Here is a 24,155-nt window from a genome sequence, read left to right as displayed (position 1 = left end):
AGTGGGTTTTTCCATTTTTATGTCTTAGAATAGTGGTGGTTACACTCATCCTCGAGAGGGTAAACCTGGGGCATGTACTGTGAGGAGAGGGTGTGGGACTGGACGTGGGGGAGTGGCTCGTTTCTGGGTGACTGTTCCTTTCACGTAATTGCTGCTGCCACAGACGTACCAAGGCGCTGCTGTTTTTAAAGCACTTCCCATGTTTTAAACAGGGCTGGGGGCTCACCTTGCACCTTCCCAAGAATATGCATCCATTTTTAATTGCATTATTTTTAGCTCATCTAAGATTTTCTCTTCATGGCTAAAGAAGTGATTGGTCAGTGCCTTCATTGAGTTTAGCTCAGCAGCTGTTCCCATGTGCCCACTGCGCACAGTGGTGGAGGTGGGGCCAAGGTGAGAGGACCTAGGTCCTCCCCCGAGGAGAAGCAGACTGTCCCTGCTGGGAACCGAGCAGGAATTGGCAGAGCGGCTTGGGGAGGTGCCTTCTGAGCTGAGGTCCAGCCACAGGCCCTGCAGGCCGCATGCTGAGAAGTAGCCATGGGACTTCTCCACTGGGACTCAGGGCTGGGACAGAGGGCACCAGCTCGCCCACCAAGAGAAGCTGGGCTCAACCTTGACTGCTCACCCTGGGAGTCCCCAAAATGAAGCTGACAGGTGACTGGCTGGGCGTTTGAAACCTCCGTCCTGTCAGAGCTGCTCCGGCTCAGCTCCAGAAGGAGCTCCAGGTCCGGCAACCGTGCCAGCAGCGGCCACGCCCACGGGGACCTGGTTCGCGCTGCAGGTGTCGCCTGGCGGGCACAGAAGAGAACAGTCTCCTGGGGACTGGCCCCTGAACACAGGTGGCGGGATGGGACCCAGCACACTCAGTCCTCGCACGCTGAGCACCACGCTGTCAGTGTGGTCGCAGGGCCTGGTGGCTGTTCAGAAAGAACATGCTTGAAGAGTCGTGACTGACCCACGGTGGACTGCGTGTCAGAGCTGTGGCCCTGCGCTTCTCAGCCTTGTCTCCGGACGGTGGTGTGAGCGCAGCCACGGGCCGCGCCTGGCAGGCTGGTTCCCACGGACAGGCGGCTGGGTGCTCCGCTGACCTCTGCCTTCAAGTGGGAAGAGGAAGAGTTAGGGCAGATGTTTCGTTTACCAAGGGAGCGTGAGATTGCAGTTCCCTTACTGGGGCCTTGCTCCAGCCAGGAGCTGCTCGGCGCTGGCTCATGAATGGGAGGGTGGACAGGCAGCGTGCAGCGCTCTCTGCCCGGGGGCACTGCTGGGCACTGCAGTAGGACGGGTGAGGCCTGACTGCCGAAGAGCCAGGCGGCACGCACTTCTGCCCTCCGCAAGCCTTTGGGGTGACTGGGCGAGGGCTGGCTCGGTCGCCCAACGGGGGTGAGCGCCAACCAACTTTAGGAAGGGCTGAGGCCGGGGGTCTGTGGATGCTGAACAGCAAGAAGGTGGGAGGTGGGTCCCCCAGTCTCAGACTGCTGAAGTGCTGGCCATCAGTCCAGTTACGTGGATGAGATGTTTAGGGTCTGGGCCCACAGAGGGCACCCGTGGGACCTGAGCAGCAGCGGCTCCGCGCTCCCGGGAACCCCGGGAACCCGATGCTGGGCAAGGCGCCCCGGAGCGGGCTCTCCTGTGCTCGGTGCTGTGGCGTTGGAGGCTGGTTGTTCTCTGTTGTGGGGCTGCCCTCACCCCACCCCTGGTGTGACAGTGCAGGGTGTCCACAGATGCTGCCCCCCGGCCCTGGAGGGGCAGCATGGCCCTGGCAGGGCCCAGTGGCCCAGGGTGGGGTCAGGTCTGAGCGCAGGGTCCTGCTTCTCCCTCCACGGGCGGGGCACAACTGGACAGCCCTGTAGCACCCGCACGTCCTGAGTGCACAGCCTGGCTCACGGGTCTGATTGTGCTCGTTTCAAACTGAGCTGGTTTGTGAGCCGCTTGTAAGATGGAGAGGAAGTTCCATGGATCCTTCCTGAGACCATCCACTGTGCCCGAGAGCCCGGTGCCCTGCCCTGGCCAGGGTGCCTCATGGTGCCCAGTCTGCTCATTCCAGTCTTCACGTGCCGCGTCGCTGAGGTCCTCAGCTGGTCACTCCGAAAGCCGCTCAACCTCCGGCTCCTCCTTTCTGAGTTGAATCCCAGGCCTCTGACACCCACCCCCAGACCCCCAGTGGCCAAGCTCTTTGCCTGTGGAACTAGGCAGTCTCCCGACTCCGGGCCTGTCCTGTGTGGACCTCCTGGCCTTGACCTCTGGCTTGTGCTTGGGATTAGCCCACAGAAAGGGCTAGCAGATTGGTGGGAGGGGGTTGCCCCATGTCAGCCCCTCCTCGCCCACAGCCAGGCCAGGGCAGCATCCAGATGGGTGCCCAGCTCCAGGGAACACGGGTGTTGGACCTAATTAAAATAAAGTCATGGTTGTTTTTTTTCTCTATTAATCCTCATCCGAGGATATTTTTCCATTTATTCTTAGATAGAGTGGGAGGAAGGGAGGAGGGGAGGAAGAAACATTGATGTGAGAGAGACACATCAATTGGTTGACCCCGACCAGGGGGTAAACCTGCAACCCAGGTACGTGCATCACCGCTTCCCTGAGAAACAGACTTGGTCCAGGCGTGTGCTTGCTCACTGGAGCCTGCTGCTGCCAGAAGCGTTCCTGCAAATGACCAGAAGGCGGTGCCCAGCTGCGCGTCCCACCGGGCTCCACAGCCACCCTGCTCAGCTGCGCCCTCCCTCTCTGTGTCAGGGCTGCCTTCCGAGCTCCCGAGCTTCCCAGCGTCCCCCGCCCGCCCGCCAGTGGGCCTAGTGGCACCTTGCACCCTGTGGCCGTGGTACAGGCCACGGCACGGCCACCTGGCATGCCACAAGGCTGGCGGGCATTGCGGGCTCCCCACCGGGGCTGGCACAGGCAGAGCTGCCAGCCCTCCCTTCCCTTCGCCGCAGCACCCGCGTCCCTGGGCGGGAGGGCACTCACACCACGTCTGGGTGCGGCGTGGAACTCCGCCACCCGTGTGCCCACACCTCCTGGAGGCTGGAGGTGATGACAGAGGTCTGCCACTGAGCTGTTGCTGCTGCAGCTGTTAATAATAGTTGGGGTGTTATAATGAAATGTGGGGACTATCTGAAACCAGGTGGGCTTCTGAGACTGCCCACCAGCCACCCGGCCTGTCTGGCGGGGAGAATCAGGCTGAGGGGAGGAGGCCAAGCAGTCAGTTGGGTCTGGAGGCGACTGGGTGAACCACGTGTCTCGGCTGAGGGACCAGTGGGGGTCCCTTCCAACGGGCTGGACACTGCAGCTGGGGCAGACCCGGGTGACGCTGCTTTCCTGCCCGCAGGCTTCGAGCCGTGCAAGGGAGACTGGGTGGAGGCCACTGCACCTGGGTAACACTGCACCTGGACACTGCACCCGGGTGACGCTGCTCTCCTGCCCGCAGGCTTCGAGCCGTGCAAGGGAGACTGGGTGGAGGCCACGTACTGGATCCGGCCAGGCACCTGGAGCAGTGAGGCCGTGTCGGTGAAACCGCTGCGGTACAGGCGTGTGGACGGGGTAGGTGCTGGCCTCATGGCACTGGGTCACCGTGGTCAGGTCAGATTGGCAAGGGAGGACCTCCTGGGGTGCTGTCCCGGTTAAGTCCTACGTGAGGTTTGCACAGAAGTGCTCGAGCCCTGCTTGTGGGCAGCGAGGACAGTGGGGTGCAGACGGGCACGTGGTGGGGTTGCGTCGTGCATGGGGCCACGGCTCCAGGGTCCTCGTGACCTGTCGTGCTCAGAGCATTGCTTCTCCTCTGCGAGCAGGGTTCCCGCTGCCCTGCAAGGGCTCCCTCCCCCCGGTGAGGGGAAGCCGAGGTCTCCGGGTCTCTGTTCGGGGCCAGTGGGCTGAGCTGGTTGCTGAGGCCATCTGGATGCTGTGCCACAGGTCTGCATCTCCAGCCTCTGTGGAAGAAACGGGGTGATCGACGACAGTGTCTTTTTCACCTTGGACTCTCTGAAGCTCCCCAAGGGGTACGTGCCTCGACGGCACGACGTGGTCAGCGCCGTGGTGGTGGAGAGCAGCCAGTCCTGCTACACGTGGAGGGCGCTGTGCGTGACCCTGGTGAAGAGACGGTAAGGGGACCAGCCGCTGGCTCGGGGCAGAGTTCCCTGCACCAGCCCAGCCTCCACGGGGAGCGGTGCGGGCGGCAGCACCTCCTGCTGGGTGTCCTGTGCGTGATCGGAGGTCCAGTCAAGGCTCCCTCCTGCCCACGGTCTGACCTGGTGGCCCCGCCTCTGCGGGGTTCATGCCTGTTCCACACGTCAGCGTCTTGCAGGACGTACCGGGCAGGCTCCTAAGTGACGGGCTCCCTGTGTCGGTCCTGCTGAGGTGCTCAGTGGCCTCCACCTCTGGCAGGTGCTCGCAGCGCAGGCTCCCCCACTCAGCACCCTCACCGCACCCTCCTCAGCACACGCTCCAGTGACCTCACTGCACAGGCCCTGACTGTCCCCCCGCTGCCTCCTCCCCGTGGAGCTGAGCCCTGAGCCTGTGCCTGCAGGACGGCGCTGGGGACAGACTGACTGCCGCTCAGGCTATGGGAGGGTTGAGGCGGCTTGACAAGCGAGAGCCTGGCCTGTCCTGGTCAGCAGCTGTCTCAGGCCTCAGGGTTATTGTCTTGCCTGGGTCCGTCATGTTCTTCCCCAGCACTGACCTCTTGGCGTGCTCTGTGGTTCACTCACTCAGCTTCCCGAGGACTGGGGCTCGGTGGGCACACCAGGACTGCTGTGTGCAGGTGTGGGCACGGCCAAGGGCTCCTGGCAGCAATTGGTCCCTCCCTGCGTGGCCTTCTTGGCCCGCCCTGGGCTGCTGAGTGTGAGTCAGGGCAGCCGTCCAGTGGGGTGCTGGTCCCCCCGGGGCAGTGACTCACCCCAGGCCTGCTCCATGAGGCTCCTCCCTCATCTGCCTCAAATGGCCGTCTTCACAGGGCAAGGGAGGACCCCACCTTCAGACAGCAGAAAGCCTGCTGTGTCCCTAGTAAACCCCCGCCCCGAGGCCCAGGACCTCCTCTGAGGTGTCACCACTGCATCACCCCCTCTCTCTGGAGTTTAAGGGTGGCTCTGTCCTTCAGGGTGACTGCTGTCCACCTCACGAGTCCTCAACATTGGAGACCAGGCTCAGTGTCTGGCTCCTCTGTGGGGCAAACGTTGTCCCTCCTCCGGCCGCTTGTCCTGAGACGGGTCTTTCGGGTCTGGGAGGAGAGGCCGTGTGGAGGGTGTGGCGCCACAGGCTGCTCGGTGACAGTGGCACCATCTGGGGACTCTCTCCAGAGACGACTCCACCTCCGTGGCCGCTGAAGAGGCCTGCGAAGCCCTTTTACTGAAAAACAAAGGTGACATCGAAGTCACGAGAATGACGAGCTTCGGCACGCTGAAGGAGGGGGCCAGCAGCAGCATGGTGGTCTGCATAGAGTGAGTCTGCCTGGGGGGTGGACGGTCTCAGCTGGGATTCAGGGAATTCTGTGGCGCCCGGCCGTGTGGCTCAGTGCGCTGAGCATCGGCCCAGGGACTGAGAGGTCCCAGTTCGATTCCGGTCGGGGCACATGCCCAGGTTGCAGGCTCTGTCCCCAGTAAGGGGCGTGCAGGAAGCAGCTGAGGGGTGTTTCTCTCTCTCCCTTCCTCTCTCTTTACAAAATCGATACAAACATTTTTTAAAAAAACGAAATTCTGTGGAACAAACTTCATTTGGCCCAGTTGTTTTTCCCTAATGAAAATATCTACGGCAGAACTTCCTTCGCAGCCACTACTCACCAGTTACTTTGAATTCTGTGTTTCATGGTAACTGAGGATGAGCATCGGGAATTCTGTCTGCAGGAATAAAGGGCAGGTCCCTCAGAACCTGGTCAGCTGCAAGCTGGCCGGCTGGGACAAGGGCAGGCAGTTCCGGTTCCACCTGCTGCAGGGCGCCCAGCACCGGCCGCTGGCACCGTCTGCTCCCGACCCTGAGAAGGAGGGGACCTTCTCAGCAGACAGCTGCCCGGCCAGCAGAAGCTACCGGACGTCGGAGAGCAGCTTGGCCCTCGGCAGAGGAGTCTCTCCAGGTAGACGCTGGTTCAGCCGGCCTGAGCCCCGAGCCGGTCAGGGGCCTAGGGTTCCTTGACGCTGCAAGCTCCTTGGTTCTAGACCGCTGACGTTTCGGGGCTGGGGACGGGCAGAAGTGGCTGAGGATGCCCAACAGTGCGTCAGACACCCCGTTTCTTGCAGGTGGTTCTCACTGGGGAAAGGCTGCCTGCTGTCAACTTGTCCCTGGTCTGGTGATGGGCTGTGTGTGCCTGTGTGTGTGCGCGTGTGTGTGCACATGTGCGTGTGTGTGCCTGTGTGCGTGTGCCTGTGTGTGTGCACGTGTGCACGCGTCCACCAGTGTGCCACTGCTCTCAAGTGATTACCTGTGGGTCTGATTCTACCTCAGATGACTGTACCTGCAGAAGAGAAAGTGAGGGGCGAGAACAGGACGTCTCGAGGAGGCAGGCCGCAGAGCCCGAACCCAGTGGGCTCATCCCTCCCGGTGGACAAACCCTGATTGTGGTCGTTTGTGAGGCAAAGTACGTGCTGGCAGGCTTGCAGGGAGTTTGCTTTGGGAACCTCGTCACACTTAACTTTTAGGTCCTGCGTTTGGTCCTTCTGGGTTCTGTGTTATAAATAGTACTTGTAGCTCTTTTGCTCAAAAAACTCAAAAGAAAAAGCATTGGTGGAGATGGTGGCTTGAGTGAGGGACAGAGGGTGAGCTGGACGCCCTCAGCCTGTGGGAACCGGTCCACCGCCTCCTTTTCTGCCTCCTTCCATGTGTCCCGAGCTCCCGCCATGCCCGCTGGTTGCCTGTGGCTGCAGGCCTTCCCTCACTCACGTGTCGTCCACGTTTGCCGATTTACTAAATCTCTTTAAAACGTGGGTCTGAGTGAGTCCCTGCCCTGCTGCAGGCCCAGCGGTGTCCAACCACGGGGACCTGTAAGGCTCCTTCGGTCCATGGCATGTGTGGTGGCCGCTCCACACGGCCTCCGGGACACTGAGGATATGGGGCGGGCACTGCGCTGGGGACCAGGCCGACAGCAGGAGAGCGGGCAGGAGGCAGAGTGGGAGCCGTGTCTCCGGTCACGTCAGACAGCTCTGACTGAAAAACAAGCTGTTGCCCTGGCCGGTGTGGCTCAGCGGTTAGAGCATCGGCCAGCAAACCAAAGAGTCGCTGGTTTGATTCCAGCCAAGGGCACGTACCTTGGTTGTGGTTTGTCCCCAGCCCTGGTCGGGGTCATGCGGGAGGCAACCAGTCTATGTGTCTTTCACATCGATGTTTCTCTCTCTCCCCTCACCCCCCTTCCACTCTATTTAAAGATAAATGGAGCCCTGGCCAGTTTGGCTCAGCGGTTAGAGCGTCGGCCTGCAGTCTGGAGAGACCCGGGTTCGGTTCCTGCTAAGGGCACGTACTTAGGTTGCAGTTTGTCCCCGGCCCTGGTTGGTCGTGCGGGTGGCAGCCACTCGATGTGTCCCTTCACGTCGATGTTTCTCTCTCTCTCTCCCTTCCTCTCTCTCCCTCCCACTCTATCTGTACAAAAAGTGGAAAATTACCCTTGGGTGAGGATAACATAAAAAAAAAAAAAAAAAAAAGATAAATGGAGCCCTGGCTGGTTTGGCTCAGCTGTTAGAGTGTTAGCCTGCGGGCCAGGGAGTCCTGGGTTCGGTTCCTGCTAGGGGCACGTACCAAAAAAAGAAAACATCATCCATAAAGATAAATGGAAAAAATATCTTCTGGTGAGGATTATTTAAAAAAAGAAAAACTGAAGATGTTCTTCCTCCTGCCCTTTGGTTTGAGAATTACAGAGAAGACCGGGCGCTTGATTCTGTCTGGGGAAATACTGCATTGCTCATTGTAGAAAGTCCCTTCTCCCAGTAAGAAGGATCAGGAAGGAAGGACACGGCGGCCCAAGAGCTGCCTGCCCTCGCGCACGGGCCTCGCTGACCCTGCCCTGTGTGCGCAGGACCGTCGGCCGCTGCAGGGAGCTGCCTGCCCGGGCGTGCGGCCTCACTGACGCTGCCCTGTGTGCACAGGACCGTCGGCCGCTGCAGGGAGCTGCCTGCCCTCGCGTGGGCCTCGCTGACGCTGCCCTGTATGCGCAGGACCGTCGGCCGCTGCAGGGAGCTGCCTGCCCGGGCGCGCGGGCCTCGCTGACGCTGCCCTGTGTGCGCAGGACCGTCGGCCGCTGCAGGGAGCTGCTCCTGCTCTGCTTCTCCAGCTTCCTCATCGGGCGCTTCCTGGACGTGAGCGTGGTGAGTGCGGAGGAGTCACTGATAGCCGTGCGCGAGCCCTTCCTGTGGAAGAAGTCTAAGAGTCCCCAGGCGCCAGCGCCCGTGAAGACCACGGTTGTGGTGACCACGCAGAAAAGGTACCGCGCCAGGAGAGAGCGGCGTGGCAGCGCCCTCGCTGCGTGAGCTGCTGGAGGGCAGGCGGTGCAGGGGGAGGGGCTCTTGCCACCCGTGCACCTGGGGGACAGTGGTTTGCGCAGAGCTGTCTGAGGGGCCAGGGCGCAGCCCACGTGAGTGTGAAGATGGGAGGTGGGCCCGCGGCACCCTGGCCCCCACTTCTCCCGGCTGGTCCCGGTGACCCTCGCAGCTGGTGACCCTTTCTCTCGTTCCTGCCGCCCCTGTGCGGACAGCCCAGCTGTCTCCCCAGACGGCTGCGCGCCACACGGGCACCCAGAGGCGGCAGCACGTGGCTGGCGTGTCCTCCGTGAGCTGTCGCAGCACTGAGTGCCGCCTGTGCGGGGCAGTGGGCCGGTCGGCTGCTGGAGGCCATTGGAGATGCGGCGCCTGCGGCGCCTTTGAAGAATGGAACGAAGAAGAACAGTTGTCTGCTGGTGCCGCGGGGCTGGGCACCTCGGCCACCGGAGTTAACCGGGCGTCGTCTCGAAGGCGTAGGTCGGAAACCTCTAAAAAGTCTGGTGCCCAAAAATGTGACCTGGGGGGACGTGACAGTATTTCAGGTGGCCACTGGCGGGCTCACTCAGGCATGGCCCAGACGCACGGGGCATGTGTACCCCTCCTTCCCCGGGTCAGAGAATCGGGGCTCCAAACCACACGTTGCCTGGTAGCAGTTGAGACGAGCTATCGTGGATTCACTGGCATGCGGGCCAACGAGAAATCTTTCGGCAGAGAGAGGGTGAGGCTGCCCACCTCCGGGCGGGCCGTTGGGAGGTTGCTGCACCAGGGAGCCGTGGGGCCTGGCCCAGCCCTTGGTCCCTGGGAGCACTGGTCACATTCAGGGAGCAGCAGTCCCCTGGTGTGGTCACGGGTCTGCAAGACGAGCAGCGCCGGGCGTCTGCACGGAAGGGGCTGCTCTGCTGGCCCAGAGCTCGGGGCAGACGTCGCCACGGCCGGTGGCTGGTTTCATTGCGGGAGCTTCTGGAAGCCCTGGCTGGAGTTAGTGTCCACCAAGCAGCGTCCTCGTGCTCATGGTGTAGCCAGACTGTGAGCTCAGCCCACACCGGCATCGACATCACGGGTCAGTCACTTGCGCCGGACGCTGATGGTTGTCACTACTTAAGAGTCTGAAGCAAGACATCCTGTCCTCAACTAGTGGCTGATTGCCCATCCTGGGCGGCTCAGGTGTGCTTGGCACCCCAGCACCCACCTGTCCCCCACGGTGGGGTCCAGCAGCTCTGCAGGTCCAGGCAGCGTGTCCATGTCCACGCTGAGGACACTCAGCTGTCTGCAGACACCCAGGCTGTGAGCAGCACGGTGGGGTGTGATCCCTGATCACCTGGGCACTGGAGGCACTCTGTTCCGTGCCTGCTCCTGTCGGAGAGACTGCCATCCCTCAGGCCGTGTGGTCAGAGGGATCAGCCAGCCACTGACCTGGATGTGGGAGTGATGGGTCTGTCCCCTCTCTTGTGCACACCTGTAACTAGTACTTTGCTGTCACTGACGGAATGCCTCTGCTTTCCACATGCACTTCACATGTGTGCTTATCCAGCCCTTGTCACAAACCATGGGGGGACCGTGTCCCCGTGTGTCAGGCAGGAGGTGACGGCCTCCGAGGTGCTGCTGGCCCTGGGTCTCCTGGGGCGTCCCTGCTGAGGAACCCACACTGCGGTGACCGTTGGGGACAAGGAAGGAGGCACTTGCCTCTGCTCAGACTCGGGCGAGCAGTCAGAGCGGCAGTGCTGGCCCCGGGCCTCCTGTCAGGCGCACCGTTCGACACTGACGTCCACTCTGCCTGGCTCTCTCCTCCCAGTTCCCTCTCCCACATCACGTTGCCGTGTCGGGTTTGCCCACAGCAGTGGTGACGTTCTTCCTGCCGGGGCCGACTTGGTGACTCCCAGTAACAGCCCTTCCCAGCAAAGGCAGAGCTCCAGGGTGACGCTGACCTCCCAGGGAGCTGTTCCTCAGTCATGGCTGTGGTCCCAGCAGTCAGGGGGCAGGTCACTGGGAGCTTAAGAACAGCTGTTGGAGGCCCACACTTCCTGGGGTCCCACGCATCCGGCCGTCCCTGCGCAGGACGGGGGGCAGCCTGAAGTGAAGGCTGCACCTGCAGATGAGCGTTGCCCCTGCTCAGATAGGAGTAGGTGTGGATAGACTGTCTTGTCTCAGATGCCTGGGTGATTAGGAATCCTTTCCAGCCCGGCCGGTGAGCGTCGACCCTGCACCAAGAGGTCACTGGTTTGATTCCTGGTCAGGGCACATGCCCAGGTTGTGGGCCTGATCCCCAGGGGGGGTCATGCAGGAGGCGGCCAGTCGATGTTCTCTCATCGATGTTTCAGTCTCTCTCTTCCTCTCCTTTCCTCTCTAAAATCAATAAAGAAAAAAATTTTTTGAGTATTAAAAAAAAAAAAGAATCATCTCCAACTGTGAATTTCTTTCTTAAGGAACTCAAGACGTCAGCTTCCAAGTTTCCTTCCCCAGTACCCAATACCCGATCGACTGAAGAAATGTGTGGAGCAAAAAATTGACATCCTGACTTTTCAGCCGTTACTTGCAGAGGTAGGAAAAGCGCCCGACACGAAGTGCTGACCTGTTGCACCCCGTGTTTCCTGACAGCCAGGCCTTGCCTGGTTCCCACTCGCCACAGTGCCTTTCGGTTGTCCTGCTTGGACACTTACATTCTGTGTGATCATTGACAGTTTGCTTTAAATCTCCCTCTTGTTGCTTGTTTGGTTTCTTTTGTTTCTTTTTTTCTTTTCTCTATTGATGTTAGAGAGGTAGTGAGAGGGGGAGAGAGAGAGAAACATCGATGAGAGAGAACACGACTGGCCGCCTCCTGCTCGCCCCTCACTGGGGATCAGGCCCACAGCCTGGGCATGTGCCCTGACCTGAATCCAGCCGGCAACCTTCTGGTGCAGGGTTGACGCTCAGCCACTGGGCCACACTGGCTGGGCTTGCTACTGGTTTTCTGTTTGCTTTCTTTTTCCTCCTTTTCTGCTATTAGGGTGGCACTCGCCCGCCTTCGGGGCTGGCAGTTGTCTTTTGTGGCATTTGCCTCGGGCAGAGGCGTGTGAGCCCACGGGGGCCACTGAGCGTGTGCAGGGGGCTGGCTCACCGGGGAGCCGAGTCCTAATGCTCCTCCGTGGCCCCTCGGTTCAGTGTGAGGAGCCACAGGTCCCGAGCTGGTGTCACAGCTCCTCGGCGACGGAGTGAGCGTCCTGGCACCTTCGGGCTCTCTGTCCTTGGCTTTTGGGTCCCAAAATGCATTGACTTCGTGTGTGTTTTGAACTCCATGATGCACTTGACCGTTCACACCCGACGTGATGCGTCATCCTCCAAACCGTTTCAGAGAGCGGGTGCTGTGCGGACCACGCGGTCCCCTTTCCTGGTGCCGTTGGCCCCGCGTGCACCCGGCCTCTGTGAGCTCTTGTGCGGAAGGACCTGACCGCCTCCTGGGTGCCCAGTGGCTTCCATGCTGGGAAGGCCGAGGCTGCCGCGCCCACCACGCCGCATCTGAGACTCGGCTCCGCTTCCTGCCCTTGCCCCTCCACACGCGCGGACTCCCCGCTGCCCTGGGCGCCCTGGCGCAGCTTCTGCACCTCGCCTGCAGCTCGGCCTCCTGCTGTGGGCTGACTGCCCCCGGACCTGTTTCCAACACTCTTCCGCCCTCCGGCCTTCCTGCTGCTCGGCTCCTTCCCGCCGCTCCCTCTGCGCCCTGGTCTGGACGTTCCTGCCGCTGAGTCTTCAAGCTCACAGACGTCAGCCCAGCCACTGTTTCGTGCCAGATGTTTTCCTCTGCAAGTTCAGTTTGGGTTCTTTTTATTTTTTCTGGATCTGTACTCAATATACTCAGTCTTTCCTCACCTTTTTTAACATGAATGATGCAGGTTTGTTTTCTTATTTTGAATCCTCACCCAAGGATATTTTTCCATTTATTTTCAGATAGAATAGGAGAGAGGGAGAGAGAGAGACTCATCGATTGTCTGCCTCCCACACAACCCCGACCAGGGCTGGGGACTGAGCTACAACCCAGATCCATGCCCTTGGTCAGACTCAAACCCAAAGCTCTTTGGTCCGTGGACCACGCTCCAGCCGCTGAGCCAGACTGACCAGGGCCAGTGACAGTTTCAACAGCAGGTCCACCTCCTGTCTCCTGAGTGGATCTCAGGCTGGTGCCAGGCTCCTCCTCGCGGCTCAGGTTCTGCTGCCCTCCTGCCAGGGGGTCTTGCATGGCTGCCGACTCCTGGGATCAGCTCGTCGAGTTTGGTTCTGGGACCCACTTGCATTGCTTAGGAACATGGATGTTTGACCCTTCAGAGCTCTGTTAGGTGGAGACGGGAGCACTCGTCGGGGCTGGTGCCCTCCTGACTCTGCCCAGGCACTTGCCACACGCTCTGCACTTGGGTGGCGGCGCCACTGTCCTGGGCCCTGTGTGAGCTCTGGGCCTTGCTCCCTTGAACCAGTGGTTCTCCACAGGCGGCATTTGCCCCAGGAGACAGTTTGGCCATCACTGCTGGGTGCTAGCAGCCTCTGGTGGGCAGAGGCCAGGGGTGCTGCTGACACCTCACAGTGCCCAGGACACCCCACTCGGAAAGCGGGGCAGCCCCACGCTGGCAGTGATGGCCGAGGCTGCTCCCACACACTGCGCACTCTCTGGGCACCTCACAGCGCTGCCCCTCAGCCTCCTTGGACCCCAGTTCCCCTTCTCACCACCCAGGCCACATAGCTCCGGGTCCTGTCCCTGTGCCCGGTCTGCAGACTGCGGGTCGTCGTGGGCAGTGGGGCTCACTGAGGTGCCGACCTCAGGGGCGCTGTCCCGCACGGCCTGGGTCACAGTTTGCAGCCGTCATCCCCACGCGTTGGCTGCTGTCTCCTGGGCGTAGGTGTTCACGTTTCCTCTGTTCTCACCGAGTTGTGGGCCGTTTTTCAGCTTCTGAACATGTCAAACTACAAGGAGAAGTTCTCGACGCTGCTCTGGCTGGAGGAAATCCACGCAGAAATGGAGCTGAGAGAGTATAACATGAGCGGGGTCATCTTGAGGAGAAGCGGGGATTCGCTGGTGCTGGAGGTCCCTGGGCTGGCCGAGAGCCGGCCGTCTCTGTATGCAGGTGGGTGAGGGCCAGGTGGGCGGGGTCACGTCAATAAAAACACATTTTTAAAGAAAGAGATCGTCACGTCCATAGAAATCCTGTCATTTCCAACCCCGTGGTCACGTCAGCTCGTTGTGGTTTGGGCTGGAATGTCACTCAGAGCTCGGTCAGCGACCCAGAAGCTGCCCCGTCACTGCACCATCGTGTTAGTGGCTGGCCCCACGCTGTGCTGCCGTGGCTCACACGTGGCCCGTGTTTTTCACTAGGCGACAAACTGGTTTTGAAAACACAGGAGTACGAGGGACACGCTGTCGAGTACATTGGCTACGTGGCAAAGGTGAGAGGCCTGGGTGGCGGGGCTCCGGTGGTGGGGTCTCCGTGCGCCATGGCTGTGTTTTGGAAAATTTGAGGGCTAAGCAACTATTTAAGTAAATTTGATGTATAAAGAGATTGTAACAGCCCGGCCGGTGTGGCTCAGAGGACTGAGCGTCATCCCAGCGACTGAGAGGTCCAGGTTCAGCTCCCAGTCGGGGCACATGCCTGGGTTGCAGGATCGCTCCCCAGTAGGGGGCGTGCAGGAGGCAGCTGATCCGGGTTCTCCCTCACATCAATGTTTCTATCTCTCCCTTCCTCTCTCTCTAAAAAAAATCAATAAAAACACATTTTTAAAGAAAGAGATCGTCACGTCTATAGAAATCCTGTCATTTCCAACCAGGTGAGACAGATCGCACGTGAGTCGGGACGTGTGTGTCTGGGCAGGTGTGAGCATTCTGAGTCTGTTCCCAAGAGAGGGGGCGCCAGCCGGACGCCAGCTCTGACCCTGCCGCGAGGAGGCTGTCGGTGTGCGGGCTCCGGGTCCTCCAGCAGGTTCCCGCCCCCACCTGACAGGCCTCGGGGACCGTGATGGGCAAGACGAGCCCATGGGCCCCCAGCGTCGAAACAAACAGCCGGGCCTGACTGCAGGGGCCAGGCCGTGAGGCCTCAGAGAGTCGGGGTTCCCAGGAGAGGCCATGTGGCGGCACCCACTGCTCTGTTTGCTGCACCTGCACCTGCATGCGGGCCGCCCTGTCGCCCAGCCCAGCTCGCGGCCTCTCCCCAGGGCACAGCAGGCAGGGCCCCAGGTGCCACAGCTGGCACCCCCACCGAGAACAGGGCGGAGTGAGGGGACCAGCCGTGTGTCTCAGGAGCCAGGCACTGGGCACCCCCACCGAGAACAGGGCGGAGTGAGGGGACCAGCCGTGTGTCTCAGGAGCCAGGCACTGGGCACCCCCACCGAGAACAGGGCGGAGTGAAGGGACGAGTCATGTCTCGCAGCCCAGGGTGTGGAAGGTCATGGCGGAAGGCCTGCGGTGTGAGCGTGTGGTGCGTTTCTGGAGTCGGGAAGCGACAGCTCAGCTCCCCTTCCCACTCTGTCCATCTCTGGTCTTTGTTTCAAGTGACCTGTGTCCTTCACTGAAGCTGCCCTGTCGGCTCTGTGTGACCTTAGCTCCCTTGTTGCCTTTCCATTATTTTAACCCCACATCTAGTTTTTTGTGTTTCTGTAAGTGGCAGTGTCGGGATGTGATGTCCTTGGGGCCTGATCTGCTGGCCAAGCGGACCTCACCCTGGGGGACGTGCGCCCTGTCTCAGCCGTCTCTGCTCGTGGGTCCATTTTCCTCCTGTCGGTCTGGGGAACCTGGGCCTGCTCTGAACCAGCGTCCCTCGAAGGGCCTCTTAGCTTCTCTGAGACGGGCTCCTGCCGGTGATCCCAGCCCCGCAGTCCCGACCCTGCTGCGCTGCACCCAGCACCCCTAGTCTGGAGCCCAGCCAGTTGATGGCACCCCTACTGCCCCCCATGCTTCCTCAGAAATGCCTTTCCTTTCCGAGGTCCGGGAATCATTTTCTGCAGACTCTCACTTTGGCTGAAGGCCCCCAGAATATCCAGTTTCCGGTCCCACTGGGAGGGATGGTCCCCGGACAGCCTGGCACGGTGGCCTGTGTGTCCATGATGCAGACCCTGTGGAGCTCGGCCAGTGAGCAGGGTCGGGGAGCACGTGACGCGTGGGGGGTGCCCCACATGAGCACAGTGACCGCACCCTTTCGATGGCTGTCACACAGATCACTCAGCTCTGTGGGCTGATACAGACAGAAGGTTGTCCTAAGAAATCAAGTGTGAAGTGTGGAAATTAAACTTTGTTTCTTTAGATTCACGAAGAAGACGTAACTCTTAAACTGAATCCTGAATTTGAACAAGCATATAACTTTGAGCCTATGGACGTGGAATTCACGTATAACAGGTAACGCTTCTAACGCCCTCCTGCAGATGCGTCTTCCTTCCTTGACAGTGGCGCCTCCTCCCGTGTTGGCCCCTGAACGTCAGGAGGAGACACAGTGGTTTGTGTCGAGAGGCCTGTGACCTGTGAGCAGGTTCCGCAGGCCGCTTTGCACTCCCAGCAGCTGCTGAGGTTCCCGCACTCACTCACGTGGGTCCCTGTGACCGCCTCGTGCTGAGGGTGGGGTGGGTGGCCTCTCCGGGCTCCTGGCTGCCTGCTCGCACTGGTGGAGCTCAGCGCCCTGCAGGTGCGTCCCAGCCCCACACTGCCGAGTGCCGTCGAGTTTGTAGTGTGTGTTCTCAAACCAGTCCTCCACCAGTGTGTTCTCTTTCCTTCCCATCCTCACCTGGGGATATTTTTCTCCATTTATTTTCAGACAGAGTGGGAGGGAGGGAGGGAGGAAGAGAGAGAGAGAGAGAGAGAAAGAGAAACATCGATGCAAGATAGACACCAACTAATTGCCTTTCACACGACCCTGACCAGGGCCGAGGACCAAATAACCGAGGTACGTGCCCTTGCTCAGAATCGAACCCAAGACTCTTTGGTCCTTGGACTTGATACTCTAACTGCTGAGCCAAACTGGCCAGGGCATGATTTTTACAAATATTTTCCTAGATTTTGGCTTGTATTTTTATTGTTATTATTTTGTTGCTTTTTAAAATTTATTTATTTTTTCACAATTTTTAATAATTTATTTTTGTTAACACTTTTCTCCTTTTTCCCTTCTAGACATTCCCCCCCCCCCCAGCCTGCTGTGTGTGTCCATTGGTCACACATACATGCATATAAGTTCTTTGGTTTATCCCATCCCTCCTCCCACCCCCCTCCTCTGAACTATATTCCTTTCCATGTCTCTGGGTCTATTTTGCTCATAAGCTTATTTTGTTCATTATATTCCACAGATAAGTGAGATCATGTGGTATTTGTCTTTCTCTGATTGGCTTGTTTCGCTTAGCATAATGCTCTCGAGGTCCCTCCAGGTTGTCTCAAAGGATAAGAGATCTCTCTTTCTTACAGCTGCGTAGTACTCCATTGTGTACATGTACCACAGCTGTTTTATCCATTTGTCTACTGATGGACACTTGGGCTGTTTCCAGATCTTAGCTATTGTAAATAGTGCTGCTATGAACATGGGGGTACATATATTCTTTCTGATGGGTGTTTCAGGCTTCTTAGGGTACATTCCTAGGAGTGGGATCACTGGGTCAAATTATTTTTATTGTTTTCAATAATGCCTTTTGAAGAGAAGTTTTTAATTTCAGCGAACTTCAGTGGATTCGTTTTCTCCTTCGTGACTGATGCTGTGCCTCACACAGGACCCTCCTGCTTTCTCCTAGAGCTCGGCAGGTCGGGTCACCTTCAGGGCTGTGCTCGGAGTCCATCCTTCAGAGGATGGGAGGTGGGGTGGAGGTTGACTTGGGGCGTGGTGCCCCATTGTCCCAGCGCCTCTGTGACAGTGGGGCCTGTGTGGTCAGCCAGTGCTCGCATCTGTCTTCACGCAAGGCCTCCCTCCCCCGCCTTTGCAGAGGCGGGTGTCCCTCCAGACCCCAGAACCAGCCTTGTTCCGACAGACGCCTGTTGGGTTTGGCTGGGGCTGCGTGGGGCCCTCAGTGCTGCCTCTCCATCTGCTTAGCTTCTTTCCGTCTTCAGCAGTGCTTCATGGTTTTTATGTCTTTTGTCAAATTGTCCTTGACAATAAGAAGTTTTAAATGCTGTTGTAAACAGTATTTTTAACTTAAATTTCTAGTCGCGCCCTGGCCGGTTTGGCTCAGCAGTTGGAGCATCGGCCCACAGACCAATGAGTCATGGGTTCGATTCTGGTCAAGAGCATGTGCCTCGGTTGCAGTTCGGTCCCCATCCCTGGTCAGGTCATGCAGGAGGCGACTGATTGATATGTGTCTCTCACAGCGATGCCCCCCCCCCACTCTATCTGAATATAAATGGAAAAATATCCTTCGATGAGGATTTTTTTTTTAATTGTAGCTGCTTGTAGCTGGGACTTACAGCGCATTTGTACATCGCTCCTGTGTCTTGTAAGCTTACTGAGCCCGGGGTTTCCAGTAGCGCTTCACGGGCGGCGTGGGGCTTTCCACACACTCAGCCGTGCGCTCAAGCAGACGGTCTTCTGCGCTCTGGGGGCTGCGCCTCCTTCTCCCCCTGGTGCTGCTCCCCGTCCCCACCCTGCTCTTCTCCGCGGGAGGCTCCCGCCTCGGTGTCCTCGTCTCCCAGGGCTGCTGGGGCCTCGGCCTCTCACCCCCGGGCCTCGCTGTCCAGAGACCTGCTCATTTAAGGACTTCTCCCTCCGTCCGTACTTCAAGCTGTTACACTCGCTGCCCTTCTGACACTTCTGGAGACAAGTCATTTTTTTTTCAGCCTATTGATAAGTTGAAGCATTTCGACTGGATCACTTTATACAAACCTTCCTTGTGTCCAGAATGAAAACCGTGATGTGGCTTTGATGGTTGCTGTCATTGATCAGCACCCGAGGATATTTCTCCATTGATTTTAGAGAGAAACATCAATGTGACAGAGATACATCCATTGGTTGCCTCCTGCACGACCCAGACGGGCCGGAGACCGAACCTGCAACCCAGGTACGTGCCCTTGACTGGAATTGAACCTGTGACCCTTTGGTCTGCAGGCCAGCGCTCTAACCTGTGAACCAAGCTGGCCAGGGCGAGATGTGATTTTATTTTGGTGAATTCTTCCTTTGATGCATTTGGAGCTGTTGAGGGGACGGCGCTCATCTGCAGGTTGGTGGATGGGCTGGTTTGCTCGGCGCTGTCTGCGGCGGTGTCCCTTCCTCTCTGGAAGGGGTCAGACGGCCTGGGTCTTCCTGGACGGAGCGGCTCTCGCTGGGAGGAACAGGTCATGTTGTCTTGCAGCTCCTTCCTCGATAATTCACCCACTTTGCGCCTTTTGTCTTTCTGGGGGTCAATTGGGTAAGTCCTAGGTTCTTTTCTGGTTGTTCTCATCTTGAAGTTTACAGTATCTCAGGCAGCTCATTGAAGGCTTCGTGGAGTGGGGCTGCCCGGAACCTCGTGCCAGGACCCTCAGGCGCAGCATCCTGGGGGGCCGTGCAGCCCGCTTCTTCCTGCTTCACACGCCCCCCAGGATTGTGTGCTGTGATGGGCCCTGAAAGCCCCTTAGCCCTTGGAGCACCCACCCTGCACCCCGTCATCACCCAGGTGAGACACGTAGGTGGGTCCTCCAGGGCCCGGGTTTGACCTCTCCGGGAGTGTGGGTGTGGCCGGCTCTGCCAGGCTGTGACTGGGCTCTTGGACCTTTGCGTCCTCTTCCCTTGTGCTTTGGAGCGCGATCGTCTTGTTTCACTGAAGGCGGAGTTTTATGCTCCTGTCAGTCAGGGCCCAGGCTGCACACCTGAGGGCGTCCGCCTGGTGGCCGGGCAAGTGTCCCTAAAGAAGTGATCTTGCCCAGGACAGCGCCCCTGTTCCGGCTCCTTCTGATGGCAGCTCCTCCGTGCAGGTCCTCCGAGCGCCTCCCTGTCTGCCGGGCCGGGCTGCCCGGTGCGGGGCCGGGTTTGCTCAGATAAATGCCTGAAATGTTTAATGTGCCTCAGTTTCTTTTATCTGAGTTTCTTTCAGTGGATTTCAAGGGAGTGATTCTTTGTCATCAGAATTAGTTCTGATTGACACAGCACTGTTACTATTTCCCTGACACTTCATACAGTATGTTTTTGGGTTTTTTCTGCTTCTCTACACATGAACATTCCTGAAAGAGGAGCCTCTGCTTTCCTGACACGTGTGCTGCTGGAACTGCCCACGAACCTGGTGTCAGTGTGTCGTGTAGGACAGACAGGGACCTCCCCTCCCCCTCCAGAACCTCGGGAGCCGATCGGCTCCTTCTGTGTTTGTAAAGGTCCGCACGGTCGGATCTGTGACCCATACCAGCCTCAACGTCTGAGCGCGACGTGTGGCTCTGTTGTCTTCTCTCGGCAGGACCACAAGCCGGCGGTGTCACTTCGCACTTGAGCAAGTCAGCCACTTGGGAGTGAAAGGTACCGTTGCTGTGGAACGGTGGTGTCGCGCTTCTCAGGGGGCTTTGTGAGGTTTGTCTGCATAAAGACAGTCTCCTCGGTCACATATTAGAAGGAAAACTGTATCGTGTCGAGTGTTTGTCTTTCTGTTGGGAAGTTTCTGTGTTTTCTTACTATTTCGGTTATGTAAAAACAGCACACCGAAATTATTGAAATAAAGCCGTTGTACTCTGCTTTCTCGTCTTAATAGAATTCCTCTTGTGCCTGCAGGTAGACACAGCACAGCCTTTGTCCCAGGTCATGTGCTGGGTGGGCACAGCTATGAGTAACTCGGTGCCCGGGGGCCAGAGCGGAGAGGGCACACAGATTGGGCTATTCAGGGTTGCAGTGACCATTGAGGTTGCTTCTGCTCATCTTTCTAAAGCTTTTCAGTAATATCGACCTTGTTGCCCTTCTTGTTTTGAAAGTGTTGTTTCCAGAAGAAGTCATCTTACAGTCTCCCCAAGTGACAAGCAGTTGGAACCACATGCAAGATGCCAAAAACCATGGACAGCCCACCACCGAGGTCCGTGCATGGCGGCCGTGTCTGAGGTTCCGTGTGCGTGCTCAGGCTGACTGGGGCCTGAGGGGTGGGATGTAAGATAGCCCAAAGCCACGGGTAGAGTAAACTCAGCCCGGCAATGTGGCTTAGGGGCTGAGCGTTGACCCATTCCCCAAGACGTCACCGGTTCGATTCCTAGTCAGGGCACATGCCCAGGTTGTGGGCCTGATCCCCAGTGGGGGACATGCAGGAGGCGGCCAGTCGATGTTCTTTCTCATCGATGTTTGGGTCTCTCTCCCCCTCTCCCTTCCTCTGTCTATAAAATCAATAAAGAAAAAAAAAATTTTTATAACTAAAATACCCATAAGACAGAGTATGAGCTCATGGTTTTATTTTAACAGCATGTATGTGGTTTAGTGGACATTCAGACAGGCCATTTATGTGATGATTTATGCTTAGAAAACATGTGGAAGATACACACCCAGCAGGTGGTTAAATGTCATCTTTGTTAATGTCATGAAGACACTTTGTTTTTACCTAAACAGTCCAGTCTCCATAAATAGTAAGGGATAGGTGTTCTGTGCCAGGCACGCCGAGGCTGTCCATGCACTCGCACGCGCACACTCGCACGCGCACACTCGCACGCGTGCCCAAACGTGGCTTTGTCGCCGCGTGTCCAGAGCAGAGGAACCGCTTCTCCACGTGGAGGGCTTGTCTCCTAGAATCCTGCGCTGGTGCAATTTAGTTTTTTGAGTGTGTTCTAAACTTACAATAAATAAGGATTTTTAAATCGTGTCTGATGTTTAGAAACCCTTTTACCATTTTAAGCCCCTCTCCAGATATGCAAACATAGTAGGCTTGGTTTTAGAATGCCTACAGGACCACAGGGAAGTCGTCGAGGAGACAGCAAGGTTTCCACGCAGACCCCTGCTGCGGTCCGTCTGTCGGCATCGCCCTGGCCCTGCTGTCCACCTGCTCGGGTGGGGTGGAGGGTCCCATTCCAGATGGGCTAAATTTGTGTTGTTTCTTTTTCAATGTAGAACATTGTCTCTTTTGTTTTGTTAATCCTCACCCGAGGACATTTTTCCATTGATTTTTTAGAGAGTGGGAGGGAGAGAGATAAATGCAGAGATGAGAGAAACACATCAGTTGGGTCCCACACGACCTGGACCAGGGCCAGGGATTGAACCTGCAACCCAGGTACGTGTCCTTGACCAGGAATTGAACCTGCGACCCTTTGGTCCGAGAGCCGATGCTCTTAACCACTGAGCCAGACTGGCCAGGGCCAGAATGCTGCCTTGTCATGGATTGGCCAGGCTGTGGGTGCACGCGGGCATGGCGCGTGTGGACAGTGTGGAACCGCGGCTCTCAGACCTTAGCATCAGATACCACAGGACACGACTCCTGAGAGGAAGCAGATGGGGCTACCCTGTGACGGCCCAGCTCACAGCCCTCGGGAAGGGGACCGGGAGACACGTTTGGCCCCAGCAGGAGAGGTGGGGGAGGTCAGGGGTAGACAGTGCTTTTGGGGTCTGCATAGCACCCTCCCTGTTTTCAGCTGAGGACTCAGCAGCACTGGCTTCTGAAGGGACCCTGCATTCCCACAGCCCAGCAGGAGGCGCCCTTGGGACAGGAGCGCAGTTGACAGAGGCAGGGGCAGTTGCGTTGCCTGAATTCACCTGAGCTGGGGGTGGGCTGCGGAGAGGGTCCTGACTGGGCTCCCAGGACTCTCCGGCTGGCGTGCCTCAGCCCCTGCGGGTCCTCCCTCGCCCTGAGCAGGCTCAGCGGGAGTCACAGTGAAACCCTTTGTTTCAGTGTCACAGATTTAGTTTACTTACGTTTATTCAAAAGAGAAACAAAGTTTTTAGCAGCTTTGTGTCAGGTAACGTGCATTTTTGTTGCGTTTTGAAGGGGGTGTGGCCTGAGGTCCCTGCCAGGAGTGTTGGGTCCTGAGCCAGTCCTGTGTGTGGGTGTTTGTTCTCTTTGCTTCTTCTCTCTTTTTAATTCTCACCCGAGGGCCTTTTCACATTTACCTTCAGATACAGGGAGGGAGAGAGGGAGGAAGAGAGAGAGAGAAACATCCATGTGAGGGACACATCGACTGGTTGCCACCTACACAACCCCAACCAGGGCCGGGGACAAACCGCAACCAAGGTACGCGCCCCTAGCGGGAACCGAACCTGGGACTCTGGTCGGGGGGCCGGCGCTCTAACCACTGAGCAAACTGGCCAGGGCTGTTTGTTTTCTTTTCAAACTGAGTCCGGGTGAACACAAAGCTTTCTTTAAGCTTTTTTTTTTTTTTTTGCGTGATTATTTCTAGAACAGGAAAACTGTGAAGGACCAACCTAAGCCTGCCACCAAGACAAAGCAGGCGGGGGCGCAGGATGCACAGGGGCCCGCAGGCTCTGCTGCAGGGACAAGTCACCTGGGTACGTACGGGGAGCTGGGCCCCTCGAAAAGCTCACTGTGACTAGAGACTGAAGTCAGGGTGGGCTTCTCCAGGGAAGTGAGGTTGGCGCGGAGACCCCAGAGGGACAGGGCCCCACACGGCCACTTTTGTCACAGTCACAAGGTCCGGAGCATCCCAGGTGCTGCTGCCCTGAAGGTGCCATGTCCTGCATTCGCTCGGACACTGATTAGTTGTCCTGTGGCCTCATGGCACCAGCGCTGAAGTGCTTGTGCCCCAGCCGCTCAGGTTGTCCGACGTCTGCCTGACCCTGTTCCTCCACTCGACCCAGGAGACCAGCTGCCGCCCCCGGCCGGAGAGGAGTTTTTCAGCCCACTGCTCAACGAGAACCAGAAGCTGGCCGTGAGGAGGATTCTGAGTGGCGACTGCCGCCCCCTCCCGTACGTCCTCTTCGGGCCCCCTGGAACCGGGAAGACGGTGACGATCATAGAGGCTGTGTTACAGGTGAGGCCAGAGGCCGTGCGGTGTGTGCGCCGTCGGGAACCCTGGCCCTGTTCGCCTTGTAGAGTCAGAAAGGGCTGACAGAGCCAGTTCCTTACATTGAACTCGGTCTGTTTTGTGCTGTTGATGGGACTGTAAGCGTGAGAGCTAATTTCACAGGGTTAAAAGGGAACCTGTTCCGTTCGGCACCGTCCCAGAATCGTGCTGCAGACCAGGCCCCCTCCCGGCGGCTGCAGTCAAGTTCTGCAGACGTCTGCTGCCCTGTGCTGTGGCAGTTGGGTTTGTGGGCACGGTGTGTGCCCAGCGTCTCTGCTCACGGAGCTCAGAGCAGCGAGCGTGGGAGGCCCAGCAGCCTCCTGCAGGCGGGCGGCCGTGGGTTGAGTCCTGGGGCGCGGAGCCCACCACCTCCTCTCACGGCGTCTGCTCGGAGCTTTCCCAGGGTGACTGACACCTGTGTCTCCTGTGCCTGATGAAGGTGTACCACGCCTTGCCTGACAGTCGGATCCTGGTGTGCGCGCCCTCCAACAGTGCGGCTGACCTCGTGTGCTTGCGGCTGCATGAGAGCCGCCTGCTGCGGCCGGGCACCATGGTCCGCGTGAACGCCACCTGCAGGTTTGAGGAGGTGAGCGTCACGGAAGCCACTGTGCTCGCTGGCCCTGTGCCTGATGTGTTCTGAGCAGCAGTCCTGGCTGCTTCTGCGCCTGCTCTCCCTCAGCTGCCGCCCTCCTGGTCCTTCCTGCGGGTTTTGGCTGCTTAGCCTGGAGGGTGCAGTGTTGATCGGGAAGTGGGTAACGGTGTTTCAGGAGGGTCTGCAGGATCATGTGCTCTAGTCATGGCTCCAGAGGCCGTAGACGGGGACTGAGTTGATACAAAAATGTAAATGT

The 24,155-nt window shown here is 58.3% G+C and overlaps 1 protein-coding gene across 1 annotated transcript in view; it reads left to right on the top strand.

Annotated features, from left to right (window-relative positions):
- Positions 1 to 24,155, top strand: part of MOV10L1 (Mov10 like RISC complex RNA helicase 1) — a 41,864-nt gene that overhangs the window by 7,776 nt on the left and 9,933 nt on the right. Inside the window, exons 4-18 of the mRNA XM_036278166.1 lie at positions 3,422 to 3,534; positions 3,904 to 4,091; positions 5,286 to 5,426; positions 5,829 to 6,055; positions 6,424 to 6,556; positions 8,195 to 8,389; positions 10,868 to 10,982; positions 13,354 to 13,531; positions 13,780 to 13,850; positions 15,698 to 15,789; positions 19,785 to 19,843; positions 20,290 to 20,387; positions 22,684 to 22,792; positions 23,102 to 23,274; positions 23,747 to 23,893. Coding sequence (XP_036134059.1) covers positions 3,422 to 3,534; positions 3,904 to 4,091; positions 5,286 to 5,426; positions 5,829 to 6,055; positions 6,424 to 6,556; positions 8,195 to 8,389; positions 10,868 to 10,982; positions 13,354 to 13,531; positions 13,780 to 13,850; positions 15,698 to 15,789; positions 19,785 to 19,843; positions 20,290 to 20,387; positions 22,684 to 22,792; positions 23,102 to 23,274; positions 23,747 to 23,893 — 2,039 coding nt within the window. The remainder of the gene's footprint in view (positions 1 to 3,421; positions 3,535 to 3,903; positions 4,092 to 5,285; positions 5,427 to 5,828; positions 6,056 to 6,423; positions 6,557 to 8,194; positions 8,390 to 10,867; positions 10,983 to 13,353; positions 13,532 to 13,779; positions 13,851 to 15,697; positions 15,790 to 19,784; positions 19,844 to 20,289; positions 20,388 to 22,683; positions 22,793 to 23,101; positions 23,275 to 23,746; positions 23,894 to 24,155) is intronic.

This window comes from Molossus molossus, unplaced genomic scaffold (genome assembly GCF_014108415.1).
Source record: "Molossus molossus isolate mMolMol1 unplaced genomic scaffold, mMolMol1.p scaffold_m16_p_26, whole genome shotgun sequence".
Taxonomy (NCBI): Eukaryota; Metazoa; Chordata; class Mammalia; order Chiroptera; family Molossidae; genus Molossus; species Molossus molossus.
The sequence above is the reverse complement of the archived record's forward strand: the minus strand, read 5'-3'. Positions and strand labels throughout refer to the sequence as shown.